Genomic DNA, 27,701 nt, shown 5'->3' with positions numbered 1-27,701 from the left:
GTTGTGTCGCCGCTCTTTGTCCTATTGTTGGATCAGAGGTTCAAATGTTAGCTCTAAGTATAGAGATGTGCACAGCTGTCGTGTCACGCTTTCCACCCTGCCTGTTGTTAAAGCACACAGTAGTAGTGTCTCGTGTCTCTTTAAAAGCGGGTTGCGTAGATCCTTCATGAATGAAGCCACGTGATCCAAACATCATTTGACGTCTGGCGCCTCCGACCATAGACTAAAACAAGCGGGGAAGGAGTGGATATATCTGGAGACCTGAGAGAGAAGGCGTGAGCGGAAAAACATTTCTCCAACTGTCTGTCTTCTCCACACCGGGTCGACGAACCGTCGGCGGACGTCAACCTTTCGAAGCTGCGGGTGGGCGAAAGGCGCCGGTTTGACTTCTGGTGAGTCAGCTTTGTCGAAATCAAAACTGAAATGTCTTCAGAAAGTGCTGAATGTAGAGGTGTTTTGCTGAGTGTGCACGGCCGCCGTCGCTGCCGCTCAGTGCGGGCGCACTGCCGCCTGTCCCGGTGTGCGCTGCCGCCGCCGTCGCCGCCGCTGCTGCTGTTGTTTAAAGGGCATTAGTCTGGCAGTGCTGAATCATCATCATCATCATCATCATCGAGGTCTTTGGTACATGCGCTACTGAAACGCGGTCGGTCGCTCTAGCTGCCACGCACTACCGACCAACCGGTGATTTCATAATAAGACAGACAAAGGGGGCAGGATGAGTGTGGCTGTCAGGCTGAAAAAGAAGTGTCGGAATTAGATGACCGCGCGGAGACGCGGCGGTGCCCGGGGATTCCCTTGTTTTGTGCCTGTTAAATTTCTAAATGTATAGTGTTTACTTAAAGCACCGAAACCCCCCTCGGTAACGGCACATAACCTCAGCTTTTTCTCTGGCTGTGCCTCGCATTTGGAGCGGCGGCAGCGGCGCTCACACAGACCGGACATATCCAGCTGCTGGTTCAGATGTGATATGACCGTTAGTCAGCTGTTTGTTAGCTATGTTGGGATTTAGGGCTCTCATATATGAGCGTCTCGTTTGCTCTCTGGTTGTTTAGCTGTAGGTGGAAATATAAAAATATGTAAAAAAAAAATTCTTTCTGTTTTTTTTTTTTTAAAACAAGGCAAAACACGGCTGGCTGTCATGCTGGAGCGTCGATAGCTGTCAGACGCCCAGCGGCTAGCTACAGAGAGAGAGAGAGTATTGTGGCCGAACTGCCCGAGTGACTGTTTTGACATTTGCTTTGTGTCAGCCGCTTCACACAGACAGCCGCTCGCTTCGCGTATCACTCAGCAACAGTGAGTATTTTTTGGCGTTTTAAGGACTTGTACTACCGGGTTTACTCTCATAGAGTCTACTCGGTTTTCCGGCCGCGGTGCTGCTGCTGCTGGTTCACCGGCTTGAGCTCGCGGCAGAGATGCTGATTCATCACAACGTTCGTATTTCTCAACGTTTGCGCGAGCAGAGCGGAGGCACGAGGGAGCCATGGCAACATGGCACCGGCGGCAGGCGGGCGGGCGGACAAAGGTCTGGCGTAGAGGGAAGGAATGAGGTCTGTTCACGGCGGTGAAATTAGACCTGGTCACGGAGTCGGGGTCAAGGATAGGTGTTTTTAAAATGGTCCTAAATGTGTACATTTTTGTAGTATTCAGCAAACACTAGTTAATTTATGTGCACTGGAGCACGATGTTTGTTATCTAGTGGCTTAACCCCATGATGTTTGAATCCCCCAAGCCTTTGTTTAGGGTTTTTTTCTGATTGCCTAGACTTCGGATGTTTTAAAGCCAAAGTAATTTTAATTAAAATCACATTCTGATAAATTAGGCCACGATACTGACGGCCAGAAGCCATGTGAAGTCAGTGACATTCACCGTTTACGAGCGAAGAGGGGCGAAATAACGGTTAGCGACGTGAAATGGGCGGGTCTACCGTCGAACTTTTCTCAACTTCAACGGTATTTAACGAAGAAGCCACCAATGAGAGCGGAACATGCGGCTGATTGACATTAGAGAGTTACCTAGGTAACCGGAGCTTGGGTCCACTGCATACCAGGGTCAGATACAAAACGAGCGAATGGAGGCGGCTTCAGACCTTATAGAGTTAACCCCTCAACCTTTAGTTCACTTTTTAACAAAATAAATAAATACAGTCTGATTTTGCCAGATTAAAAACAAGAACCTCCTGTGTAAATATCATTAAAAATACAGACACAAATGAAGGCTGAGGGGAAGGACTGATTCCCATGGCGGTTAATGAACCCACACTGAGACGTGTGCTAAAAAAGGAAGCTATAATGCTGTGCAACAGAATTTCCTCTGATTGATCTCTTGCGGATGGGCCATTATCTTCTGCCTATGAGTGCTGCAACTCTTAAACACTGAAGAGTAATAGGGAAGCTCTGTGGGCACAAGAAAAACAGAAACTTCACCCCCCTAATGACTCCATATCAGCAGCTTTAGTTGGAGTCAGCACTCTGCAGAGTGTATCAAAAGTATGTAGTAAGCAAGTTGGCAAGTACTGTAATAGAGGGTCATAATGATGAAACAGTTGTATCAGTATTGGAGAGAAGAGCACCACCACCAACCCTCCCTCTTCACTGTCTTTCTTTCTCTCACTCACACACACACACACACACACACACACACACACACACACACACACACACACACACACACACACACACACACACACACACACACACACAGATTTTTCCCATTTCCTTTTCTCATTGCATGTACGCACGCACACACAACCTAGGGGCTAAGCTTTTTATACTTGGTATCAGTATTTAATCAGTGCTTGAAGTGCATTTCTCTGTCAAGTACTTTCCCATCCTTCCCTGGTGTTCGTGGTAATTGAACGCTGACCAATGCTTATGTGTGCAACTTTGCTGATGGTGGCAGAGCGGCGAGGCGCGCAGAGCAAAAGGGGGGGATGAAGGAAGAGGGAGGAAGAATGAGAGATGGGATTTGTGGAGAGATTGAGAACAAGGACCTTTTTGTCTTCAAGGCATTCCCCTGAAAATGCTGAGGCGAAGCAAATGCGCTCTCGCTTGACAGATGGCGTTTTCACTTGTTACTTACCACAGCTAGTTTCTTTGCCTTGTCGTGCGTGTGTGTGAGTGTGTGTATATACATGTGAGAGGTTGCAAAGAAAGCAGGAGATATAAAACACCTACAAGAAGCTAAGATCTTCCTGCTGTAGGGCTGTGTGTGTGTCTGTGCGTATGCCAAGCACCAAGGTTAAAAGCTGTGTGTGAGTTCCTGCCTGCACTGTTGAGGCGTAGAAAGGAGATGTAACAAAGGGAAGTGATTTTACTATCAGTTGGCCATTACAACATTTGGTGCATGGTGGTTGATTGCGTTCTATCTCTTCTTGTCTGTCTTGAAGCCTCGACGAGGAAGGAAGTATATGTGTGTTCATATACACTGTTTGATGCCCTACGTGTATGGTGGTCAAGGTGTTGAAGCATCATGCAGAGCAGTGATAGTCATAGTAAACAAAGGGCCTCACATGGAACATCTGAATGAAAATATCACGCACACATATTGCTGATGAATGTTAAAATCCATTAATTTGGGTAGATATAACAGATTGCCTGAATGTTTTAAATAATCCCAAAACAAGCCTGAGACAACTAGTTCACAACCCCCATGCTTTTATTTTGAAAGCCCAGTCACTACTAAGGTCATTCTGCAGTCCAGTTCAGAACAAGATCTAATGCAGCTGGGGACAGTAGCTCTTGTTCTACTCTGGAGATCCGCTGTTAGCTTGAGGGTCACTCATACTGAACCTGCAGCAGGTGGAGAACGGGTGCTGCTGTGCTCTAACTCACAGAGGCTGCAGAGCAGAACGAGGAGCACCAGCAGCAGTTGAAGTCAGGGTTCCCGTGTGCCTCCTTTCACGCAGTGTTTATTGATTTTTGGGTGGTTGTTTAGTTTTCTTTTAAGGTTGTAGGGAATCGAATTGAGGTGGCCGTTAGGCTCTGCTCATGTGTGATGTAGAGCCTCCTTTGGCTGTGTTTATAAGGAAGGATGATTTACTGAGCTACAACAGGAGTTGGGTATATTCAAGATGGTCAGCACAATCTATAGACAGAGGTTAAAGTGGAATTTGGCAGATGAAAAAGACTGCTTGAATTGCCCAGCACTATCAGCAACACATCGTATGTGGATCCAGTGAAAAAAATTCTAGAGAGACTCTGTGTATTTTCATATATATATTTATATATGTCCTTTAAATTTCCTTTCTGAGCATTTCTTAGCTTCGAAAAATAATCCCTCATCTTCACTGCCTGTCCTTTTTTTTTTTTTTTTTTTTTTTCCATCTGTGAGAGTGATGTTATCAAACTTTTGTGGAACTGATATTTTTTCCTAACTGATCAAATGTTCTGAGGCTGTTGCCAACAGCATGCCTCGGTTTTGTTACTAATGCTTAGAACACATATTTTATTTATTGGCTTAGAACTGTAAATCTAGTTTTTCCCTCTAAAATACATCAGCACCTATTAATTTGGTCTTAAACTGAATGTGGACACATTGATGTCAGTACCAAAAGGTTATTTTAGATCCATACCCAGTAACTGTGAACAAAGTCTGAGGACATGATGTTTAATGATGTTTTTGTTCTAAAGTAAAGAATTTTATCTTAAGGTTTTTTTTCATGATTTTTGTATCCATTCTTGCTCTGAGATTGCATTGAAAAAAGAGACTGCACAAAGGCAGCGTTTATTGCAGGGCTACAGCTCTGGATTGCATTAGATTGCACAGGTGTTTCTGATATTGTGTCCACCTCCTCTGTATGTGTGTCTGCGAGGAAGAACGCGGTGTTTGTGAACATAATTTCTAAGTAGTGTTTGCATGTTTATGGTCTTGTTTACTACTGGGAACCATTTCAGAAGTCTTGTTTTGCTTGCAGATTTCTAAAAGAGTGAGAGGGAAGTAAAATGCGATAAGTAAACACGGGAATAAAAGATTGAATTGCAGTGAGAGAGAGGAAGAGAGAAAAGGAAGCAGTGGGGCAGATCAATAGTTGAGTGTTTTTTCTCCACAGTAATGATGAAATATGGTGTAAGCAGATCTGGTGCATAATCATTGCTGTGCTCCACTGTTTTTTTTTTTTTTTCTTCAGTTTTCTTTTTTGCTTCGATGTGAGTGCGCAGCTTGTCCTTGTGTTATTCTGTCTCCGAGTCTGTGTGTGTGCGTTTAATGTACCCGCCCTCCACAAGTGCTTCGACTGCTTATTTCATAACCTCCCTGAGAACCAGAAAGTGTATGAAAATGAGACAAATCTCATTTCAGCATGTCAAAGGGATTTTTTTATTTTATTTTTTTTAATGGAAAAAAGTTGAAGTTCAGTTTAAGTTGTTGATCTAGATTTCGGTCCTGAATCGATTGTGTCGTGCATTTCAGTGATCGGTGAAGTGATATTGTAGTCTTTGAGTAAAGTTATCAAGTTTTTCCTTTGTGGGCCTTTGGGCTTATTTTGGAGCTTTTAGAGATGCCGCCAGTTAAAAAAAATAACACTCACACATTCATTCCATACCTCACCAGTGATGCAGCCATGAGATATTGTGATTGGCTTGTAGCGGCGAAGATGCAAGGCCCTGGTAACAGAAGTATCCGCACCAGCGGTTGTCTACCAGTTGCATCATCTCTATGCCAACTTGCCGCATTTTTTAACTGCAGTGTGACGATCCCAGGATTGTGGTATGAATTTCTGAAGCTTTAAAACACACACAAACAGAGTGGATCAATGCCAAGGAGCAAAGAGAGGGAACAGAGATACGTGTGCGTTGAATGTGGCACCGGCTTTGCTATCACCTGTGGCATTAAATTATTTCCAAGCAACAATGGTCCTCCGGTGTCTCGACTGAGTTTTCATTTCCCCTCCTCATATTGAAGGCTGGCTTGCAAAGTAAACATCAGACCTATTCTCAAACAAAACAAGTGCATGTTTTAGATCTAATCACCTTCAGAGTGAGCAAATGTAGCTGATGAGGAATTAGCGTTTAGGGCCTGCTGAAGCTATGGAACCTTTGTTTCATTGTATTTTCTGCATCTTTTTTTCGTCTTATAGTCATGAAAAAAAGAAAAAAAATATTATATATATATATATATATATATATATATATATATATATATATATATATATATATATATATATATATATATATATATATATATATATATATTTTGTTATTAATTCCTTCTCAATCTGTTTGACCTTTTTGTAGAAGCAGCTGACTGCACCTAATGATTATTTTCACCACCAAGTAATGTTACTGCAGTAATCTGTAATTTCTTGTCTGAGCTGTGGTAATGATTTTTCCACAGTCCAAGGTGACATCTTCAAATGCTTTGTTTGTTAGACAGTCCATAACAGATATTAAAGTTAGTTCCACTAATTGCCCTTTTGGAAATGGGCTTTTTGTCTGTGACTGTCAGATAAATACAAAATAAAAGAGTAGAAAAATCTACTTAAAACTCACTGTTTAGAGTAATCTGAAGTCTGAGCTTTTGGCTCACAGGCTCAAAGAGGCTGTTACTCAGTGCCTGTACAAATATTTTGTATTTATAATGTCATATATACACAAAGAAAAAGTATAATGGGTCCAGTTTTAGCCTGGGAAAAGCTGGAAGATCAGGCTTTTTAAATCAGGAAGTTGTTTCAGCACTATTCACTTCACAATTCTTGGCATTTAATCGTGTTTCTTTAAAGTAGTAGAATTGTTTATGGTTTTTACAAGTGAAGTTTTGTTAGTCATGTGTTGTTTTAAACTGCTGCGTTTAGCAGGAGGATAAATATCAGATTGAAGGGAAGCAGGCAGCACTGCTTCGGTAAAATGTCCACATACTCTGCCCCTCTGTGCGCATTTAAATATATCGTAATACCCATCATACCATCTTAAAGGAAAACCTTAAAATAGTCACGGAGAATGTCGCAGTGCAAAAGAGACCACTGCCCCCGAGTGCACCTCTGTAAACCACAAACATGTCTCCTCCTCCCTGTGGTAAAGGTTTTCTGATGATACTTTCCCATTAATGTGACTGATAATGATGAATGCCTCCCCACAGAGTCGCGCCGTGCTTACTTTGCTCTTGGACTCGAACTTTCTCTTTGTCTCGAGTTTGTATTGCTGACCTGGGATGCACGGCGTCTGGGTGAAATAAACTTATAGTGTCGTTTAACTTATCCCTGTCTCCCTCGCAGCTCTGTTTGTATGCACGCACGCACACGCACACACACACACACACACACACACACACACACACACACACACACACACACACACACACACACACACACACACACAGAGAAATGACTTAACCTGCGCTACATGCTTTCTCTCTTCAAAAAAAAAAGCACTTATGAAAAAAAGGCGCCAGAGCTCAATTGCCTGACAGTGCAGGTTTTTTTTTGCTTGTGTTGGGAAATTTGTCATCACACTCCGACTTACTACCTGGAATGGGAAAAACGTGTCGACGCCAGGACTTTTTCTCGCCTTTAATAACGCACTTGTCTCACAAACACAGACACACACGCACACGCACGCTGCCCCTTTTTAACTCTCAGTAAACTGTGAAAGTGATTCCATATATGTTTATGAGGGGCTAGAACATCAATGTCAAAGTGATTTTAATTACTAATAATGACTTAATTTGTATAACACTTTTTAATACACACAGTGCTTTAAAAAGAGAAATGCGTAAAAAGTGTGCATATGCCAACAAACAGTACATACAAACACACATTCACTGGCAGGGTCCACATCCTCAATTAGATTTGAAAACATGTTTTGTAAGAGAATTGCAGGTTCAATAAGAATAGTTGTTTAGGCTGTGTTTTGAAGAGGACCTCAGTGGAAACTCAAGCTCCCAGGTGAGGCAGATCCACGTGTGCTAAGGAGGGGTATGTGAGATGAGAAAGTGGATGAGGGTGGGGCACGAACTACTCCTGGCATTCAGAAAATGATCTTGAATTCAAGAATGGTTACATACAGGCAATGGTGTGAACCACAGCAGAAAAGTAAGGGCAAAATTTAAACTAACCTATGGAAATTAGTTGTGTTAACAACTCTGCCTCCAGCACCAGCTTAAAAAAACCAGAGAGCTGAAGGAAACGTACATTTTTTTTGAACGCCAGCAGTTGTGACGTTACTTTCGATGTACGGTGTCATACGCTCATGTCACAATGCTTCTTTTTTTTTTTTTTTTTTTTTTCAAAAGTTGGAGTAACTACAATTTTTTTCTGACTCTGGTGGGCTGAGTTGAACCATTTTGCAGACCGGTTATGGCCCCCAGGCCACATGTTTGACACCCTTGGTCTAGACTCCTCTTCTCCATGACTTTTCCGTGTTTTCTCCATCTCCTCATTCTGTCTGTGTTATCATGCTTATTTCACGCTCTGCATAACCTCCAGTTAATAGCTTCCTTTCCTAAAACACACACGCGCACACACACTCTCAAACACACATAGCCCATACTAGTGACTTCTCTCCTTGTCACTCCTCAGCTCCTCAGACCCAAGGTCCTGTATCGCTGCTCCTCCCTTTTCTCTACACACAGGTTGCCATTATCTCTGATCTGATTCCTAATTCTCAATCAGACTCCACACAGAGCTCATCGTTAATTATTTACCGACTCCCTCACCATCTTCGGCCCACACGGGATCAATGAGAGCTACTCGCTCTGTTTTTTAACAAACCCAAGGTGGACTGCTGCCAGGAGCTGAGTTTTGTAGCTGTCTGAGGTTTCAATTCACTCTCCCTACGTTTTGCTTCCTTTATGTCTTTCTGTCATGTCCTCTCTACGACCTACTGTGCGCGTCTACTGCTTCACTCAGCTGCCATCCTTTGTGTTTCCCCCCCCGCTATTGCTTAGAGAAATGCCTGAAGGAGAAGACACAGTTAAAGCAGTTGTTATTGTCGGATTATTCAATAAACGCAGCAATGCCACTGCATCACAAATGACTTGTGACTCTTACAATCTATTCTTGATCATTGGCTATATATGCTCACTTGTTTATGTGCGCAAACACCCACTTGTCGCAGCCCCCGGGTCATTTTTGGAGCGCCTAATCTGGCCATTTATTTTCCACTGTGTGTGTCTGCAGCAGGCCACCGGCTCTTAAATAGCAAGTCTCTTTCTAAGAAATTCCTCTCTGTGTGGCAGTAGAGGCCGGGGCAAAAGGTTCTCGCAAACAAGATTAATTAGAGCTCTGTCTGAAGCCAGCCGCACAAAGAGAGTTCATCATCCTGTTTGTCTGCGAGAGAAAGCAGTCTATGTCTCATCATGCTGTGTCCTTTGTTCTTTTTAATCTATCTTTATTAGCCCCATGATCACATCCTGCTGCACTATTACCCTGGTTTTCATCCTGGGTGCAAGACAGAATGATAAAAAATAAAAGTCAATGGCAAAACTAAAATTAGGAAGCTTGATTACCAGCAAGTAAGAAGATCTTACGTGTAATGTCATGGCATAAAAGAAAATCATTGCAAATGCATTGAGGTGATTTAAAGGTGACTACTGGGAGGCTGACCTCCTCAGGCAGGTTGTTCCAGTGCAGAGGGGTCCTGATGCCAAAAGCACAGTCACCTTTAAGCAGTGATTATATTCTGCTGCAGCGTGGGCAGCTGGAGACACTACGGTTGACTTGTAACTCATTTCATAGTTCTTTGAAGCCAACTACACATGCATAGTTGGTGCAATGTCAAGTCAAATCTCTGCAGACGAGTCTGCATAGTCATGCAAATCGGACAGACATGTGGAAGTACACTAAAAACCTTATCCTGACAAAATACACATCGCCTGGACCCTAATAGCCTAATGAATGTGAAAATTGTAAAACGCCTGTTCATGTGGTTAAGCGACCCTAGCCCCCTTGAAAAGGTAGGCCTGAGACAGCGCATGACTATCTCAATAAAAATCTCTTTAACTTACTAACAAATACTTTGACACTATGAAACTGTTTCCGCAATGAATCCACAAAATGCATAAAATTATTAAAAAATTATGAAGCTCTGCAAGACTGATGTCGGAAATGTGTGTCGAAGGAGAGCAAAAACGTGCCTCTTCCCAGTAGATCATGCAGTCATGAGTAAAGCCAGGAAAGTTGGACCCAGTAATCTAATAGTTCACATCGAATGTGAAGTGAAGTTTTGCCTAGCATCACGGCAGCAACCTGGTTGAGCTTTGGTCATACGCGGATCGTTCTCTAAATGTTATAACTGTGCGCTGTCACCAGGGGGCGCTGTCAAAAACGACCTGCCTGTAAGTTATTCTCGTTCTTTATTGTGATGTTGTTGGTTATTCAGCTTAGCTCCTTCTATTTAACAGAGAGAAGTTAAAAGAAACAAAGAACTTCTCTGTAGTGAAGTGAAACTGAGTGTTAAAAACAACAGTATTTTCTATGCTTCTATCTTTGTTTTGAACTCTGCTGCCACTTCCTTTTCTGTTCAAGTAAACTTTTCAACCAGTCCACAGTCTACCTTTGCATAGCATCATTGCCGTCAGATGTGCTGTTGAATACGTAGGTTGCTTGCATGCTTATAATACTTCACTATGCATAGCCAATGGAAACACAGTGTTATGAATACAGTCAACTGGAAAAATGATAAATATTTGCCTCTAGCAGGCAACCGGATAAGGAGGAATCAAGGCTCATACAGGGATCAACGTGTCTCTTATGCAGATTGGGGAACAAAAGAAAAAGGCCTGAATGAAGGAGGATATGTCAGGTTACTTTTCTCCCAATCAAGAATGTTTAATTTCATTTTGCTGTAATCAATAAAAAGGGTAGTATAAAATTATTCTTGAACCCACAAGGACATCCAGAGGGCGGTTAACTTCTATCATCGCCACTTTTGTTGTGGAAATTTTTTTGTTGAGAAAGACGGTCAGTGAAGAAAATATAATCTGATCAAACATTATTCAGCTTTAAATATTGTTCAACTTTAAAGTTACTGTGCAACTGTGTAATAAAAATGTGCTCACGACTTTGGCCTTGAGAGCGATAAGAAGCGATCGCCTCATCCTGCAGGTGCAAGATATCTGCAAGCGAAGAGACTAGAACACCCAAGGCCGATTTCCTTTTATGGAGTTGTTTTTCTGCTAATGCAGCACTTTCCTCACAACCCCCTCCTGTAAGTTTTAGAGAATATATACCCATCCTCACAGCAAATATTAGGAATCTCCTGATGTGAGCTGTGTTGAGAGGTTGTCTCTGTCTCAATAAAAGTTCACTGATTCCCCATCTGCCGCAGGTGTCCGGTTGTCTTCATTCTCCGCCAGCCTGGTTAAGTCAATTCCTCCTTAACATCTAAAAGAACCTATTTAATGAAGGATGACGGGTTCACTTTGTGTTTAATATTATTCTATTGCTGTTGTTGTTTTTTTGTATCCTTCATCAGCCGACAGATAGTTGTCGCTGAAATGTTTGCCCGGGGAGTTGCAATATGAGCCTTGGGGAAAATAAATGCTTGAATTTATTTTATTTTTTTTCCCCAAGTCTGAGTGTGGATGTATTGGTTTTATTATTAATAGCTCTTATTTGCAAGACTATCCCCCTGTCCCTTCTGTGGGATTTGATTTGTCAACAGGAAGAGATGTGAAGTCTTTTCTTTATTTTGTGTCATGGTTTGCTGTGTGGCAGGCAGGAGAAGGACCCAAGATGCAGACTCACAGACACGGGGATAAACTCAAAAAACACAGCTTTATTGCTGGCCACGAGAAGTAATACAAAATAACCTAAAACTGGGAAAACTAAAGCATGAGCTGTACAAGGAACCGAACCACGGGGAGAATTACACACAACATGAGGGAGAACGCGACGCCGAACAGAGGGAGACTCAGACAGAAATACACAGAGGGTAAACGAGGAAAGTGGGCACACACGGGGAACACAGGTGACACTGATAATCATAACGAGACAGGGCGGGGTGAACTGAACATGACATGTACAGGCACAGAGGTTCAGACAGGAGGAGAGAGAGCACGGGGAAAACACAGACATAACGGGCTGGGGAAACATGAAACAACCACAAAGGGAGACGAGGGCTCATAAATACATAGAGGGCACACAGGGGGGAGAGAGAGCACGGGGAGAACTTAGACATAATGGGCAGGGGAAACATGGAATAAAACATAAGGAGAGACGAGGGCTCACAGATACACAGAGGGGCACACAGGGGGTAAAAGCCATGAAGGGAAAACACTTAGGGAACAACACAACAGGGCAACTCAGAAAACATGGCCTAAATAAGGAACGAAATACAAAAATACAAGGAACTAAGAATACTGGGCCCACATGGCCCAGGACCATGACATTTTGTGTGTTAAAGAAGGTTGAGGGGAGAGGGAGGTGGTCAGCAGTGGTTTCATTGCATTGGATCAGCTTCAGAACTTTTCTAATTGGAGGTTTTAGTTGTGGTCGTTGCTGAGTTCAGGGTTTTTGGGGGGGCTTTATCCCCCTACTCGTCCTCCTCCTCTCTCTCCCCCACTCTCTGTACTCCACAGCTAAGCTCTTACAAATGTGTTGAGGATGCATTTTCACCGAAATGCTTTCCCACCCCCCCTTCCTCCTCTGTCCTTCTCCTCCTCCTGCTCCTCCCTATTCGCTTGCTTCTCTTTTTCTTCTCTTCTTTCTCCCTTGTCATTTGCACCCCCCCTCGTCTCCTCACACCCTGTCCTCTCTCCATACTCAGCATTTTTCTCGGCTGTGGGTGTGATGTCTCTGTGTAACGCTAATCAGCTCTGGAGACGTCAGCATTCTTTCAGTCCTCCTTCACCACCAGCGCCCCTCTCCTCTTCCTCCTCCTCTTCTTTTCTGTCTTCACCTTGCTATCTTTTTTCTCCCTCCTGACTTTCTCATCTTTTTTTTTTTTTTTGCCTTCCAACCATATTCTACTCATCTTCACCACTTCTCAGCTCTTCTGCCATCCCTGTCCTCACATCCCGTCCTCCGTGTTTGTGTGTGTTGTCTCTCTGCTGTAACCGTAAGCAGCTCTGCTCTTGAGTCGTCAGCGTTCTTTCAGTTGCTCCATAAAAATACAGCCTGCCACAGCAAAAAAAAAAAAAAAAAGCTCTGTTGTAGCAACAGTGGCTGTGGCATTGACCACACCGCAGCGATCACCTAACAAGCATGATGGGAAGGACACCTCTGGCCCTTTGTGTTTGTGTGTCCACCCAAGATGAATGGCGATGCCTTTGCTCAGCAGATGATCCTCAACCTGGGTGACTTACAGATGCCCCAAAAAGACACAGTTTGTTGCAGTTTTATCCTCTGGTCTTAGTCAGTTTTTTGAAATTTGTTGTTGTTGTCTAACCATGATGGATTAGGACATACAGGTTTTTGTTTTGTGTTGCTTCTGTAAAGGTGACACAAGGTAACGCAGACTCTGATTTACCTGTTTGCAGATAAATTATGCTTATGTATGCAGTCACCCTCAAAGAGCCAATTAATTAATGCTGAGCGCTGCACCCAAAATTTTTATCACTGTTTTTTTCTAGTGGTTTTGCAGTTTTACACACTTTTTTTTCCAGGTGTAAACAGAATGTTAAAACAAACAAACAAACAAACAAAAAACATTAAAAAAAGTAAAGTGATGAAGTTCTGGGGGTTTATACTGTGTCTTTTGACACTGCTTGTAATTCCTCAGTGTTTGGTTACGGTTTATAAATCTGATTACATTCGGTGGTGTTGTGATAGAGCAGAATGATTCAAGAATAGACCTGGCACCTTTTTGGAAATTAATTGGCATTTATAAAGTGGAAAACTGATTTATAAATGTCTATGAGCCACAAATTTATAGCCAACACAGGATCACCAGTTAACCTAACTGCTTTGAATTGTGGGAGGATGCCAGTACACTCCACACAGAAACACTCCAGCTGCCCTAAAGATTCAAACAAGGAACCTTCTTACTGTGACTTGATGGTGCTAACCACTGCACCACCATGCCAACCTTTTATGTTGCGTATATAAACATCTAAAGTGCCTTTTAAAGTGCTTTTAATTACGACGTTAAATGTGGTATCAAACCTCTGCAGTATGCGAGTACGACATTGTTTAAAACACTTGTGTACTCGCAGTCAACCATTTTGCATGTGTGTTTTATTGTGCCCCGCTGGCATAGCAGCAGGGTAGTGTGTGTGTGTGTGTGTGTGTGTGTGTGTTTGGCAGCATGCTTTTTGTTTCTATGTAGATGGAGGATGGGGGGGTTTGGGCACAAGGGAAATAAACCAGTGCCTGTCAGGGAAACAGCCCCCTTTATGCCCCCTCTGTTTGCATCAACCCAACCCCCAGCAGCTAACCTCAGTCTTCATGTCTTTGATTCATCTTTTGTGCGAGCGTGCACCTCAGCTGTGGGAGGCTGCATCCTAAAAAAACAGAAGAGTGCAGCGGCACATTCAGCTCTCAAGAAGAAGCTCTTTAATAAAAGATTGTGTTTAACTGACTGATCGTAACTCATTAAGAAGAACCTTAAGTGCTGAAGTCAAATGCTTTAAATGAAGCTGTGCCATTTCTCCATCGGATTAAGCCTCGCATGTTATTGCGCGTTTTTTGTTGTTGTTGTTTTTCACTCTTCACCACTTCCTTGAGTTTTAAACTGTTTTTTTGTTTTTTTTTTAACTTGCTGTGCATTTGACATGTTTTTTTGTGTGTGTGTGCATGCATAATTATTTGTATGTTTTTCTTTGATCTGCAGCTATTTATATCTGTAGGATTTGTGGCAGTGCATGCACAAACACTGAAGCCCCCTCACAAACAGACAGGCAGGCAGTGATGCGTTGTGAGGGAGGCTCACTAACACATTTGGTGTCTTTTGATAGAAAAAATGGAAAGAGTCGTGTTGCCCGGTATCATTTAAATGTCATCACACCTAAGAAAGGTGTGATAACGCCTTCGTAGAAATTAGTCCAGTGAGAAAAGTTTCCACCTGACCCCCTCAGAATAGCTTTATTATAATGAAATGATGCAAACCACCATACTGTGAAACTGTTACGTTTGAGTTACAGGCCCTCAGAGTGCATAGGGGTGGATCTAAAGCTGTTTTGTTTTCCAGCATATTTGAGCCCTCATAACTAAGAGTACATGAAATAACCACATAAGACAGGACTGAAAAACACATTTAAGCGTTGTTGAAAACTGCAACCAAATCCATTTTATAACCACTCCAAATGATTCTAGTCTAAATGAAAACATTTTTTTCTATAACTTTAAGCATCAATAGCAGGGGATATATCATAGACCCTGGATCTTTGATCTGTTTTCTGATAATTCACTGGAGAAAACTTCTTCAAAAAGTACATCTTAGGGTAAACTTTCAACTTATAACACCATATGATGGGATAGGTGGCTGGTCAAAATATGAAAGGTCTCCTTTGTTACAAGGCTAATCTTTTATCTTGGATTCTTTCTGAGTCATCCAGGGTACCAGTTCTTGTTTCTGTTATTCTACGTTGTCTTCTTCTTTCGGCTGCTCTCCTACATCATAGACCTAAAATTCCAACTTCTACAACAACGACTTCTGAGGTAAATGAAAGGCAGCATTCATCTGTGATATATCCCGTGACAATAATGCTCAACGTTAATAAAGAAACCTTTCTGGATTGTGACACTTTGAGGTTTGTTTGATTTTTTTTTTGTGTGTGTGTGTGTGTGTGTGTGTGTGTGCGTGTGTGTGTGTGTGTGTGTGTGATTTGGGGGCTTTAAGACTGATGTAAATTTTTACATCGTCCATTGCTTTGTAAGGTCCCCTTGTGAGGCTTTAATCTGAGAATTATTGCCATTGCTGTCTCTGTTTTTAAAATGGATATGATGACTTCGGGCTTGATTTGACTCTGAATCTGAGGGATGCTGCATGCTCATTGGCTAATGACTCGTGATTGACAACCATATCTTGTATTGTCCTCCCCTTAAAGGGAAGAAGGGAAGAACAAAAAGTCAAGAGAGGAGAGCAGAAATTTGTGTTGCAGGAGAGAAGGGAGGGAGTGAGATCCGGAATCTGCTGCGTCGTCATGACTGGTCTCATGATGATCGCTCAGCACCAGCTACAATAGCCGCCCTTTATGAACACACACAAACACACAGGTCACCAAACAAAGATTCTCATTGAGAGCTTGCGGAGATGCTCATCATGGAGCCGTGCGCTCTAAGGGCTGATCTCATCCTTTGCGTTTCCACGCTCGGTCTTTGTTGACTTCTGATTCACACATTTGTATCTCCATTCTTTTTTGTCTCGTTTCCACTTTGGTGCAAAGGCATCAATGATTTCATTTTTATCCCCAGTAGGTGTAGGTCTATATCTGTTTTCTGCTCATCTTTGGTACGGAGAATGTGTGTGTGCGTGCGTGTGTGTGTGTGTGCGTGTGTGTTTGTGTGGACGTTCTAACAGTTGGTTTTCCCCTGGAGTCCTTCCCACAGTTTTTACCACTTCCTCTTCACTCACACTCATTTCATTCCTATTGGCAGAAAGCCAGCCAATAAGAGCGCAACAACACAAAGGTAGTGGGCAATGTCAGTGTAACCACAAGGAAACAGGAAGTCAGGAAAATTCTAAGAAAAGTTTCTGTCACTTTCACTCATACAATCTCACCCCGATACAACAGTGGAACATGCTCCCACAACATAGTAGATATAGATTTACCATGTCTCCACTCCTCTTGGTAGGTATTGGTTTGCAATTTTTTTTTAATTGACTGTTAGAAGAGAGGGTGTCCTTAAACACAGTTTATTTTAATGTTTTTTTTCTGTGATGTTTCTCTGCTTATGTTTTGTGCTCTCCTGCATCTCCACAGGTTCATTCAGAAGAGCAAGGCTCTTGTGGCATGACGACGACTAACAAAGGAAATAAAGCCTTGAAGGTAAGCAGGTGCATGTTTCAATTTTATTTTAGTTATACAGGGTAAGCTGTTGGGTAAGTTAAAAACCCTACAATATTCTAGAGAAATGAAACAATCAGATGGTCCACTAACAGCAGGAACTTTGGGAAGAGAAAACTTTTAACGGGAGACCTCTAGCAGAACCAGGCCCAGAAAGGAGTAGACATCTGCCCTTAAAGGTCGGAGAATGAGCGGAAAGAGAAGAGAAAAAAGAAAAGGACACAGAGCCCATAACAACATACGGGAAAAACACAAAGTAGTAGATTAAAGATAATGATATGCAGCAGTGGCATATAAATGCATGGCAGTGGGAAGAAGTGCTCAGGTCACGGGAAGTCCCCAGCAGCCTGAACCTATGACGGCATAACTAAGGATGCTGATACACCAGTAAATACTCATTTCATATTTATTCACAATGCCATTTATATTGTAAGGGAAAAACCCCAAGATATTAGAGAGACAATCCCATATGAGGTGGTGATGGCAGAGAGGAAGAACGACTTTTAACAGGAAGTTGACTGTGGCAGAACAAAGCTCAAGGAGGGGCCGTTATCTGCTGAGATTGGGTGAGGGGAAGCAGAGAAAAAAGGAAAGCATCAAAATCAATACCCCTATGCCTAATGGACAATTTTGTCTTCTTATGCGTCTCCTTTAGTGATTACCTACCCCAAACTCAGTACAGTTTGAGGTCAAAGATCAAATGAGAAAAGAAAACTTTCTCAGAGGACCGCAGAATTTAAAAAATGCCCATCTGAAGCCAAAATGATGCTAGAAGGAAGGCACACCTCTGGGCTTTTTGAAATGCCTCTGGGCAGTCATTTTAAAGGATTATGTAAATGAACTTGAATTTAAATAAGCAGATGGGAAGGTGAGGAGGGAAAAGAAGAGACAAAAAGAGAGCGCAGAGATATCACAGACAAGGAGAACAAAACACAAACTACAGAGTAGAGAAGAAAAACATCATTCACATGTTGTAGCGGGATAAACACACGAGGCATGAAAAACATGCTCAATGCTGGGAAGTCCCCCCAGCAGCCTGACTCTCACGGCATAACTAAGGGATGGTTCAGGATCACCTGATCCAGTCCTGGGATCTGGGAGCTGGTTACATGGGAGAGGGACCTCCTATACTACTTCTAAAAACTCTTCTTTGAATTTATCCAAAATAAAATGACTAAAACCATTAAACACAACCTGTGACAAAATAATTAAACATCTAAATGTAATTGAATAAGGAGCTTGAAAAGAAACACACACGTGTGGTATTCATATCTGGTGGGGACATCGAATTGACATAATGCTTTCCCTAGCCTCTCACCCTAACCCTAACCATCAAAAATGAGTCCCTAACCCTTACTAATCCTTACTAGCTCTCACTAAAAAACATTTTGAGTCTCAAAAATGCCTTCAAACTTATGGGGACCAGGATTCTGAACTTCTCATTTTTGGTCCCCACAAAGATAGGAATACATAGTCTCTCTCACACACACACACGAAGTTCTCTGCTGCTTGTCCAGGACGTGGTGCAGAGGGTGATCTGGGTCCATTTATGTCTGTTGCCATTCACCACAGTCATCTGCTGACCTTTGCATCAGCTGATGGAGGAATCCAAACTGTGATGATTAAATCAAAGTTTAACCCTGAATTCATGCAGTAATGAAGGGGTTTTTGTTTTTTTGTTTATTAAATCTTTCCAGTGCTACATGTACTCATTTGTGTTTTTGTACTAGAAATATTTTCCCGTTTTAAAGCATGACAAAGTCTACATTTGCAGGCTTGAGGGTTTGGTGGTGGAGGGAATGACTTCGCCTCTTAACTGAGGCCTGAGTCATCATATGTGGTAACCCTAACCCAGTAGTTTGGAGAAAGCAAAACAGTGCATGGTAGGATGATTATTTTCTTTGTTCCCTGATTGTCAACACTTAGGATAACAATTTAATAAAAAACTCCAAGGGCCAGAGTTTGTTGGGGTTAAGCTTGGGTTCTTCAGGATTTAGAAATCGGTAAACCACAAACCACTGTTTGAAATGTGGATGGTTAAATCATGTCACAGATTTAACACGTGAATTATTTTCAATATGTTGTTAACCAAGCCACCTTTAATGGTAATTAAGTTTAGAGAAAGGTCATGGTTTGGCTTAAAGCACAACAGCTGCCACTTCTTCTAAATCTCGGTTTTCTGGGTTGGCAGGGTGACACGTGGCCACTGGAGAGTCTGATACAGGTCTGAATGTTCAGGCCACATAAACATTTCCTGGCAGTAACAGATAATATGAGGTCTTAAAGGTGTCAGGCGGGGCTTTTTACAGTCAACTCATTGCTGCTTTCTCTCTCTCACTTCTCTCTTTTTCCTGTGTCCTGCAGGTGAAGCGTGAGCCGGGCGAGAATGGCACCAGCCTCACAGACGAGGAGCTGGTGACCATGTCGGTGCGGGAGCTGAACCAGCACCTCCGAGGGCTCACCAAAGAAGAGATCCTGCAACTGAAACAGCGGCGGCGCACCCTGAAGAATCGTGGCTACGCCGCCAGCTGCCGGGTGAAGCGTGTCACCCAGAAGGAGGAGTTGGAGAAGCAGAAGGCTCAGCTGCAGCAGGAGGTGGACAAACTGGCCAATGAGAATGCTTCGATGCGCGTTGAGCTGGACGCTCTGAGGTCTAAGTACGAGGCGTTACAGACCTTCGCCAGGACTGTGGCACGAAGCCCCACTGTCGGGGTCGGGGTCAGGGCTGGAGGGGGAGGGGGAGGGGTGGCGTCATCGGTCATCGGTCCGCTCATCCCAGGGAAGGTGGCGACGGCGACGAGCGTGATTACAATAGTGAAGTCAAAAACAGACGCACGGTCTTGAGGGAAGGGAAGGGAGATGAAGGTGCATCAGGATGGAGCTTAGCTGCATCTGAGTCAATCTTCCCCTCTGCCGGACTCCTCCTCCATCTGCACTGACAGACAAACAGCCGGGCGGCCTCGCTTGCATCGTCACGGCACGCTCCTGTCACGTTATCACTTCTGATCAGTGCAGATGAAGGAAAGGATGGAAGCGGAGGAGAACTCTTGTACCAATGCAGGACAAATACACAGGGTTCCTATGGGCACTGAAGACCCGGAAATCCCAAATAATATGAAAACTGTCTTATTCCTGATCAAGAAAATAATCTGACATTTGTAAATACTCAAAATGAGAAAATTCCAACAGTTTTTATTTGGTTTTCGGTGCTCAGTGCTGGTGAATCTCTTTTTAAGTACATAATAACCATGTCACGAATTTGCACACAGATTTGAAGAGGTGCCTGATCGAAATAAAATGTATAAAATTGAAATTTGGTACATCATCAAACAATCCTAAACACACATGAGAATCAGAGCATTTATTCTTGATTAGTTCTATGGAAATCATTGAATTTAATGTGACCTGCTGATTTGAGTGGCTGCAGAGAGGCCCCATCTTGTTCCACCTAGCCAAGAACTTTTTTCAGAAAAGTACTATAGAAGATATATATATTATACAATGGTGGTAACTGTATTTCTACTGTTTTGTACTGTGTTGTCATTCACATGAGGTCCAAGGTGTATTCTCTGTGTGTGAATTGTTATATATCAGGAATTCTGTGAAATTCTGTGGCGCGTGTTCGTTTTGGTATTGCTATATTTGGGTAGCTGTATTTTTACTTTGTTTTTCTTATGGTCTTTTTACTTTCAAGTCACACTCTCGCGTTCTCTTACCTACTCTTTTCTCTGTCCTTCGATTTTTCAACTCCAACTGGCTTCCATTATTACATGCAGTACTTCCTGAATTTTATGAAAGGAGGAGGGGAAAAGGAGGCAATTAATATTTACCAAAACATATTATAGGAAAAGGAGATGACGTTATTTAATTCGCTGACCTTATTTTAGTGTGGGAATTTTCAGGGAAATGGTCATATGAAGATAAAAGCCTCTTTGAGTTTTGCTTCAAAGTTGATTATTCAAGACATTTGGAAGGGCAAGTGCCTTTTCCTCCTAGTGATATGCATAGAGAAGAAGTCAAAAGGATAACTGATGAACAAATAATATGATAACTTGTGGAAGGATGGTGGAGATTCAGTGTAGATGTGTTGCGTATGCTTGTGCTTTATAGCATAAACTGACCAATCAGGAGTCAGCTAGTGACAGCATTGAACTCTTCCCGTACACTGTTATTTAAGCTGTGTAATAGCACGTAAGGACGATGATGATTATTAACAGTTATGTACCTTGGCAAGTCATTTGTTTAAAGTGGACCTATTCTGCTCGTTTGCATCTCTATATTTTTATTCTTGGACTCTAGAGAAGCTTTGCATAAGTCTCAGTGCAAAATGATCCCTATTTATTCAACACTAGTCCTTGATGCAGCCCTTCAGGTCATTTCTGTGTCTGACATGAGCTGCTTTAGCTCTTCACCCTTTTAAGGCAACCTTCTGGTAAGCAGAAGGATTGACAATGAGTTGAGAACATTCAAAACATGGTTTCATAGAGTGGCTTTGCATGATTCAGAGTTGAAATAATGCTTGTTTATCTGATACTGGTCCTTTTATGCAGCCCTTCAGTTCAGTTATAGCTCCATTCCCTTTTCATTTAGGCTGTATTCTGATTGGCTGCTAATCCTAAATAGAAGATCTTTGTCTGTACTCACAGTCCAAACTATGTACCTGAAATTACCAGGGGAATCTGCTCTCACTGACATCATACTGGGCCAGAAGTAGAAAAACAGTCTAAAGCTGAGCCTTCTCGTCTGTGCGTTTCACTCACAGGTTGTTTTTTTTTTTTCTATTTGTTATTTGTCCATGATAATGTATACATATGTAGAAAGAAAGGAAAAGCACAATAGGTCCTCTTTAAGTGAAAAGAAAAAGGGAGATTAGCAACAAAAAAAAAAAAGAGCCTGAATTTTATTCTTGCTTTTTTTTTTCTTTTCTTTTTTTTTGGTCTTGTTTTGGGTTTTTTTTGCATAAAATACATTTGTCTGTTATAAACAAAGTCTGCTGTAGGTTACAACACCTGCAGGAAAACCTTTGCCTCATATCAGAGCAATTTGGGTTGCACTTTTCTTTTCTTGTTTTTACCCGCAAAACTTACAACTGCAAACTGCAACTGTGATTTCTGACAGTGCAGTCAGCGGGCATGGGTGACAAACATTTCTCTGAATTTCACATATTTCACGCGGGCTTTACCATAAAAAGTAGTCTTACGTGGTGTTCTATACTTAAAGAATCTTTGTCTATGTATGGTGGAGTCTGGATTTTTATAAAGACAATTATCTTTGCATCGTTTGTAATGACATGTATAAAAAAACAAAACAAAAAAAAGGTATAACAAAATCTGTTTGATATACAGTATCTCTCTATTTTGCAATTGTACCAAAAGTGGCTTAACTACTGAATAGCTTTGTTTTTTCTCTAGCTACTAGGCACGTGTGTGTAGCCGTGAACTAGTGTGTGGTGTGCTGTGTAGGTATGTGACGAGGTAATATAACGTTCCCTATTTCATGGATATGACTTTGATACGTGTTTGATTTCAGGCTGAAGCGGGTGATGACACAGTGAGTAACTGCACTCTTTCTCAAATCGTAGTCTTTGTCCTCCCCGGCCCTCATCGTTCAGCTCCAGCCCTGCAGACGTGTTAGATCATTTGCTAAACTGCACTTTGGCAGAGTTCACGTTTGTGACGTATTTCTGAGCAGGCCTCCATGTCTTTATTTTTGGTCTGTGCAGCCTGTTGCAGATAAAGTGACCAACGAGATGAGGAAGTTTTATGGTTAACCTCACACACTGCGTTGTGTTGTGTATTCAGGTCATCAGGCAAAGTAGCAAATATGTGAAACTCTGCTGAAGGCCTTTGTGGCTACATCACACCCACTCCTTCAATAACTTATTTTTATAGTGTGTGATTAAAAAAAATGTTGTTTTTGTTTTTTTGCTTCTGTATTTTACACGGTTATGTGTATTTAACATCGTTCCAGTTGTATTTGTTTTTTGTTTGTTTTTTTTAACTGTTCTTGAAGTGTCAGGGAAGTGAAATAACAATTGTTATATGGTGTTTTATGAAGTGAAAAAAAAACTATTCTGCTATTTAATGGTTTGTCTGTCAAAGAGTGAGGTTTACCTTTGAGTACAATTGCCTCAAATATTTTTTAACCTGATTTTAAAGCTGAAAGAGAAGCAATTTACACAGATGAAAACATACATGCAGCCTTTTACCTGAACCGCTACTTCTCCACTGTGAAGAAAAATGGGTTAGCTCGCCTACTGCTGTGCAGTTACTATGATAAGTAAGGAGTGTCTTCATCTGTACAGAAATAGAAGTCAAACTGGTGAACAGTGAAAAAGGCGCAGGAGGATAAATGGGTTTGTGATTGAAAATATTTTTTCTCCGTAGTCTTTGAACGGATAAACGTTCACACGTTCAGTCAGGCGTGAAACCAGAGAGCTTCAGATGTCAAATGAAAATCACTTATCACACCTAATGGTATTGAGCAACAAGCAAATTTCAGTATCTCATACAGTGTATTAACGTGTTTTCTCCATATTAAAGAAAACGCCCTGTTTTGTACGTCCTGAATGCCGTTATCTGAGTTTTAAAAATGTATTCTGTCCCTCTCCATCAGTCTGCTGCTTCCTGCCTGTCTCACTGATGTTTTTCACTGGCCAGCTGTGCGTGCATGCGTGTGTGTGTTTCTGTCTAGCTATCTTTGTGAGGACCGAAATCTGCATTCTACTATACTTGTGAGAACCAACAGTCACTTGTGAGGACACACACCAAATTTGAAGGCCTTTTTGAGGCTCAAAATGTGGTTTTAGTGTCAGGGTTACAACTAGGTTATGGTTAGGTGTAGAGAAAGTTTGGGGCTGCTGGATCATCCAGACTCTCCTTTAAAGTTCCTGTTAAGCTTTTCTGCTCCTCTTCTCCTTCCTCCGACGGTCATCTTTGGCGTTGTACTGTAGTCGAGCCCTTCTGACTAATTGATCCATGTATTAAGCTATTGTGGAGATATTCAGCTTTTGAGCTAAGAGAAAGAGTGGTATCTATTAAAATATCAGCTAAAAACATGATATTAAAATCAAAAAGGTAGACAGGTCCCACTAACCCTTCAACATTATGCACTCCACACTGTATATAAATGCCACTTGTTTTGCACATATTCAACTCTGTATATTTTATATATTTTATTATTATTATTATTATTATTTTATTTTATTTTTTTACTATTTAATTTGTAAAAATGTGTATACACACACACACACACACACACACACACACACACACACACACACACACACACACACACACACACACACACACGTAGGAAAATATTTAGTATACACATCCAGAAATGCATACACTATTATATATTGTACATATATTTATTAGTTTCAGGTTGGCCATTCTTGTATTTTGCTCGTTTGTGTTGTTGTGTTTGCACATCTCTGTTGCTTGTGGGGCTCGCACACAAGAATTTCACTCGCATGTGCTGTGCCAGTGTGCCTGCACATGTGATGTGACAATAAAAAGTGATTTGATTTGATTTGGAGTGGATTTAGCCTCCACAGAACACTGAGTCTTTTAGTTTTTGTGCTTTATTTTGTGCTGTTAAATCAATTGTGAGGTCATTCACTTTTTAGTATTTATCAATATCCACACAATTTTCTGTTAGTTTTATAAGTAACACTTTATTTACACACTCTATAATATACATGCAGTCTCAGTGGAAGGGGAACCTGTCTAAACTATCCGATATCAATATAATATTTTTTTATATAATTATTTTAATATTTTGACTAAAAAAATAATTATAAACCTTATTTCTTACACTAATAGAACCTTGTTGTTTTTTTTTGTTTGGTTTTTTTGTTTGGTTTTTTTAGGGTTAGGCATTTATTTTTAATGGTTAGGGTAAGGGGCTAAGGAGACCATTATGTCAATGAAGGTCCTCACTAAGATAGCTGAATGGGCTTGTGTGTGTGTTTGTGTGAGACATCATATAAAACAAGAGGAAACTCAACTTGTGTTGAGACTGTAAGTTATGTCAAATTGTACAATTACGTGTGCTGCTTCTCTGTGTTTTTATGCTCCTCTGGTTTCTAAAAAGAAAAACGAAAAAAAGAGAGAAGCATTCTGTGTAAACATTAATGTGTCAACATGTGGCTGCTGTTAAATAGACACATCTAATTATGCAAACTGGCAAAATCCAAACTCCTGCCTCACAGGAGCACTGACGCTATCGTAGTCGTTTGTCAAGTTGTCTGTTTTCCTGACTGTACAGTGTGATGTGACGAGGTTAAAGAGCTAATGTGCGGTGTTTAGCTTCTTCTTCTTCTTCTTCTTCTTCTTTTTTTTAAATATACCTGATAAAGTAAAATGTCAGCTTGCCTCTGTTTAAATCTGGCATATGTGGTGTGGCTTACCCACTTTCACTTAGCAGTTAACTGTGAAAACACAAAGTCTTCAAATTTATTTATTTAGGATTTTTTTTTTTTTTTTTTTTTTTTTTTTACAGGGATGCACCATTTTTATTGGCAGATATTGGCTTCAACTCCCATCAGTTTATTCAGCAAATAAGACGGCATTCAAAAACTGCAGCAACTGATGTTTGTTTGTTGTGCTCCATCAGTTTGGTGTCCATTTCTAGCTCAGAATGGGTCTCTCACATCCAGTCAGGTGCATGTGTCTGGACGACACTTAGAATACAATATTTTGTTTTCTGAAACTAATGATGGCTTCCTTCGCTTAGATTGACACGTCTGTTGACCCTCATATTTAGATTTCAAGAGAACAGCAACCAAATGCAAATGCAACAAAACCACTTCAGACCTCAATGAGGCTTCATTACGAAAGAACTGGCCTCACCTGGCCATAAAACTGTTCCTCGGTCGATAACAGTATTGGCCTGTTATTTTTGGCCATTTGATAAACAAAAGTATACTGTGTGTTTTAGTAACTCAAACCCCCACTTTAGATGAGTAACGGACTTGTAAGCAGTTTATCTCTTATGTCATATGAAAAAGGTTGAAGTCTTTTACATCTGATATTCAGATATTTGTATTTGTAGAGAATCCACGTCAACATTTGTTTTAAATTTTGTGTTGTTAATAAAAATATAAAGGACAGTAACTACAATGAGAGACAAACAAAAAAGAGAGTGAGAGGACTACCGAGTGTAGTAGCGATGCAGTAATACAGTCACTACAAAAAAAACAAAGCAAGATTTAATTAAATTCCACAAAGAACATCCAACTCCTCTCAGGCTTGTAGAACTGCAGCGACTTGTTCCTTTGATAAGTCCATAAAGTCCTCAAACCGCTTCACCTTACCGCAACAGGTTGTTGTTTCGAGTTTGTTAAAATGATTTCATTTGACTGTGCAATTATTTCAGAAGCAAAATGTGTTTCAGAAACCTAATCTTAACCCTAGCTGAGTCACCAGTGAGGTTAAACATTGTTATCTGCTTAAAATTTCACAATTGGTGCATTCTTGTGTTTTTATTTATTTAATTTTTTTAATCCGTTTCTAACCGAGAATGATGCAGCCGTCATGCAAGGCCTCCTGCTGACCTGTAGAGTTCTTATTTTTGTCTTTCACATTTAAACTTCTTGTGGCATTTCCAGTGAGAAACCATGTGCCACATCTCTAAACAAACAAAAGGTTAAACATTACACAAGTTTAATCCAGACTATCACTCAGCAGACACGGTCAGCTGACACCTCAGACCTCCTGTGATTGTCAAGACATGCTGACCTTATTTTCTGCCACCCCTGCAGGGGTCGAACCCTCGTCATAATGAAGCTTTTCATCACAAACCCTAAAACAACCACTCAGACTACATCTATAAATATTTTACAGAGACAGAAAAGGAGTGGTGGAGATGCGTCTGATAAAGCTCTTAACCATTTACCACTCTACTTATTCTCTCCTGCTTTAGTTAACTCAGCAGCCTACCAAGCCCTTCTTCAAAACCCACACTTCTTCCAGAAGATGCAAATCATTAACTCCTTATCTTGCTGCTTGGCCAATCGGTATGCAGGCATCCAGTGATTTTCCTGTGTAGTGAGTCACGCCACTGGACTCTAAAAGCCCTTTCACCCACCGCTGATCCTGATCGATAGGAGTAAATGAACCAAGGATTCCTTTGATCATTTTGTTTGGTGTTTGCATCAATAGTGATGTTTGTTTTTTGCATCCCAGGTTCATACCCAGCCTGCATCAAATGTACAAATAAAAAAAAATCGTACAGAGTTCAGGTATCAGCACATTTAAATTAGTATTTATTTATTTTTTATTGTAGCAGTGTCCCCGTCAAATTTGACTCTTGATGCGAGCATTCAGCCAGGTTCACCATGGGATTTTTTTTTTTTTTTTTTTGTGTGTGTTTCTAAATCCAACACATGGAAACGCAGTATAAATAATGGTCCGTTTAAAGCCTTTGAAAAGTAGTGAGTTTGTGTGAATATGGTGTAACCTAATCAGAAAAGCCCTTGTAATAGGAAATTCTGTGTTTTGTAATATTTCTGTAAGGGATGTAATAAATTATTCGATGGCAGTACTTTCTATGGGAAACTACTTAAAATGTGACAGTCTTTGTTAGTATTTATCTTCCAATTTAAATTATTGTCTTTTTTTTCTCTGTCGCTCCTTTTTTTTTTTTTTTTTTGGCAATTTGTAGATAGTGACGATGACAAGGTATGGGTAATCACGAAATTAACTGTTTCATCATCGGTCCGATGCATTGTTTAATTTATTGATGTATATAGTGTACGTTTGTTGATAAACAGCTTACTTTATTTTGTATATGACCAATAAACATGTTTTAAAATGGAA

At 41.2% G+C, this 27,701-nt stretch overlaps 1 protein-coding gene across 4 annotated transcripts; it reads left to right on the top strand.

The window, feature by feature from the left end:
* Positions 1-93: 93 nt before the first annotated feature.
* mafgb (MAF bZIP transcription factor Gb) lies at positions 94-27,701 on the top strand. 4 transcript variants are annotated; one of them, XM_086296614.1, is made up of 3 exons: positions 94-392; positions 16,795-16,860; positions 19,243-27,701. In XM_086296614.1, exons 2-3 carry the CDS (start codon positions 16,825-16,827, stop codon positions 19,720-19,722), a joined length of 516 nt encoding a protein of 171 aa, XP_086152740.1. In that variant the 5' UTR covers positions 94-392; positions 16,795-16,824; the 3' UTR covers positions 19,723-27,701. The 4 variants fall into 4 exon arrangements, with proteins under 4 accessions (XP_086152740.1, XP_086152741.1, XP_086152739.1 ...); XM_086296615.1 differs by lacking the exon at positions 94-392 and adding an exon at positions 1,098-1,293; XM_086296613.1 differs by lacking the exon at positions 94-392 and adding an exon at positions 15,331-15,529.

This window comes from Aulonocara sp. 'chitande type north' Nkhata Bay, linkage group LG6, assembly GCF_057382095.1.
Source record: "Aulonocara sp. 'chitande type north' Nkhata Bay isolate Kocher_YH1m ecotype deep benthic linkage group LG6, A_spYH_male_GT1.1, whole genome shotgun sequence".
NCBI classification, from domain to species: domain Eukaryota; kingdom Metazoa; phylum Chordata; class Actinopteri; order Cichliformes; family Cichlidae; genus Aulonocara; species Aulonocara sp. 'chitande type north' Nkhata Bay.
This window is presented reverse-complemented; position numbering and strand designations above follow the sequence as displayed.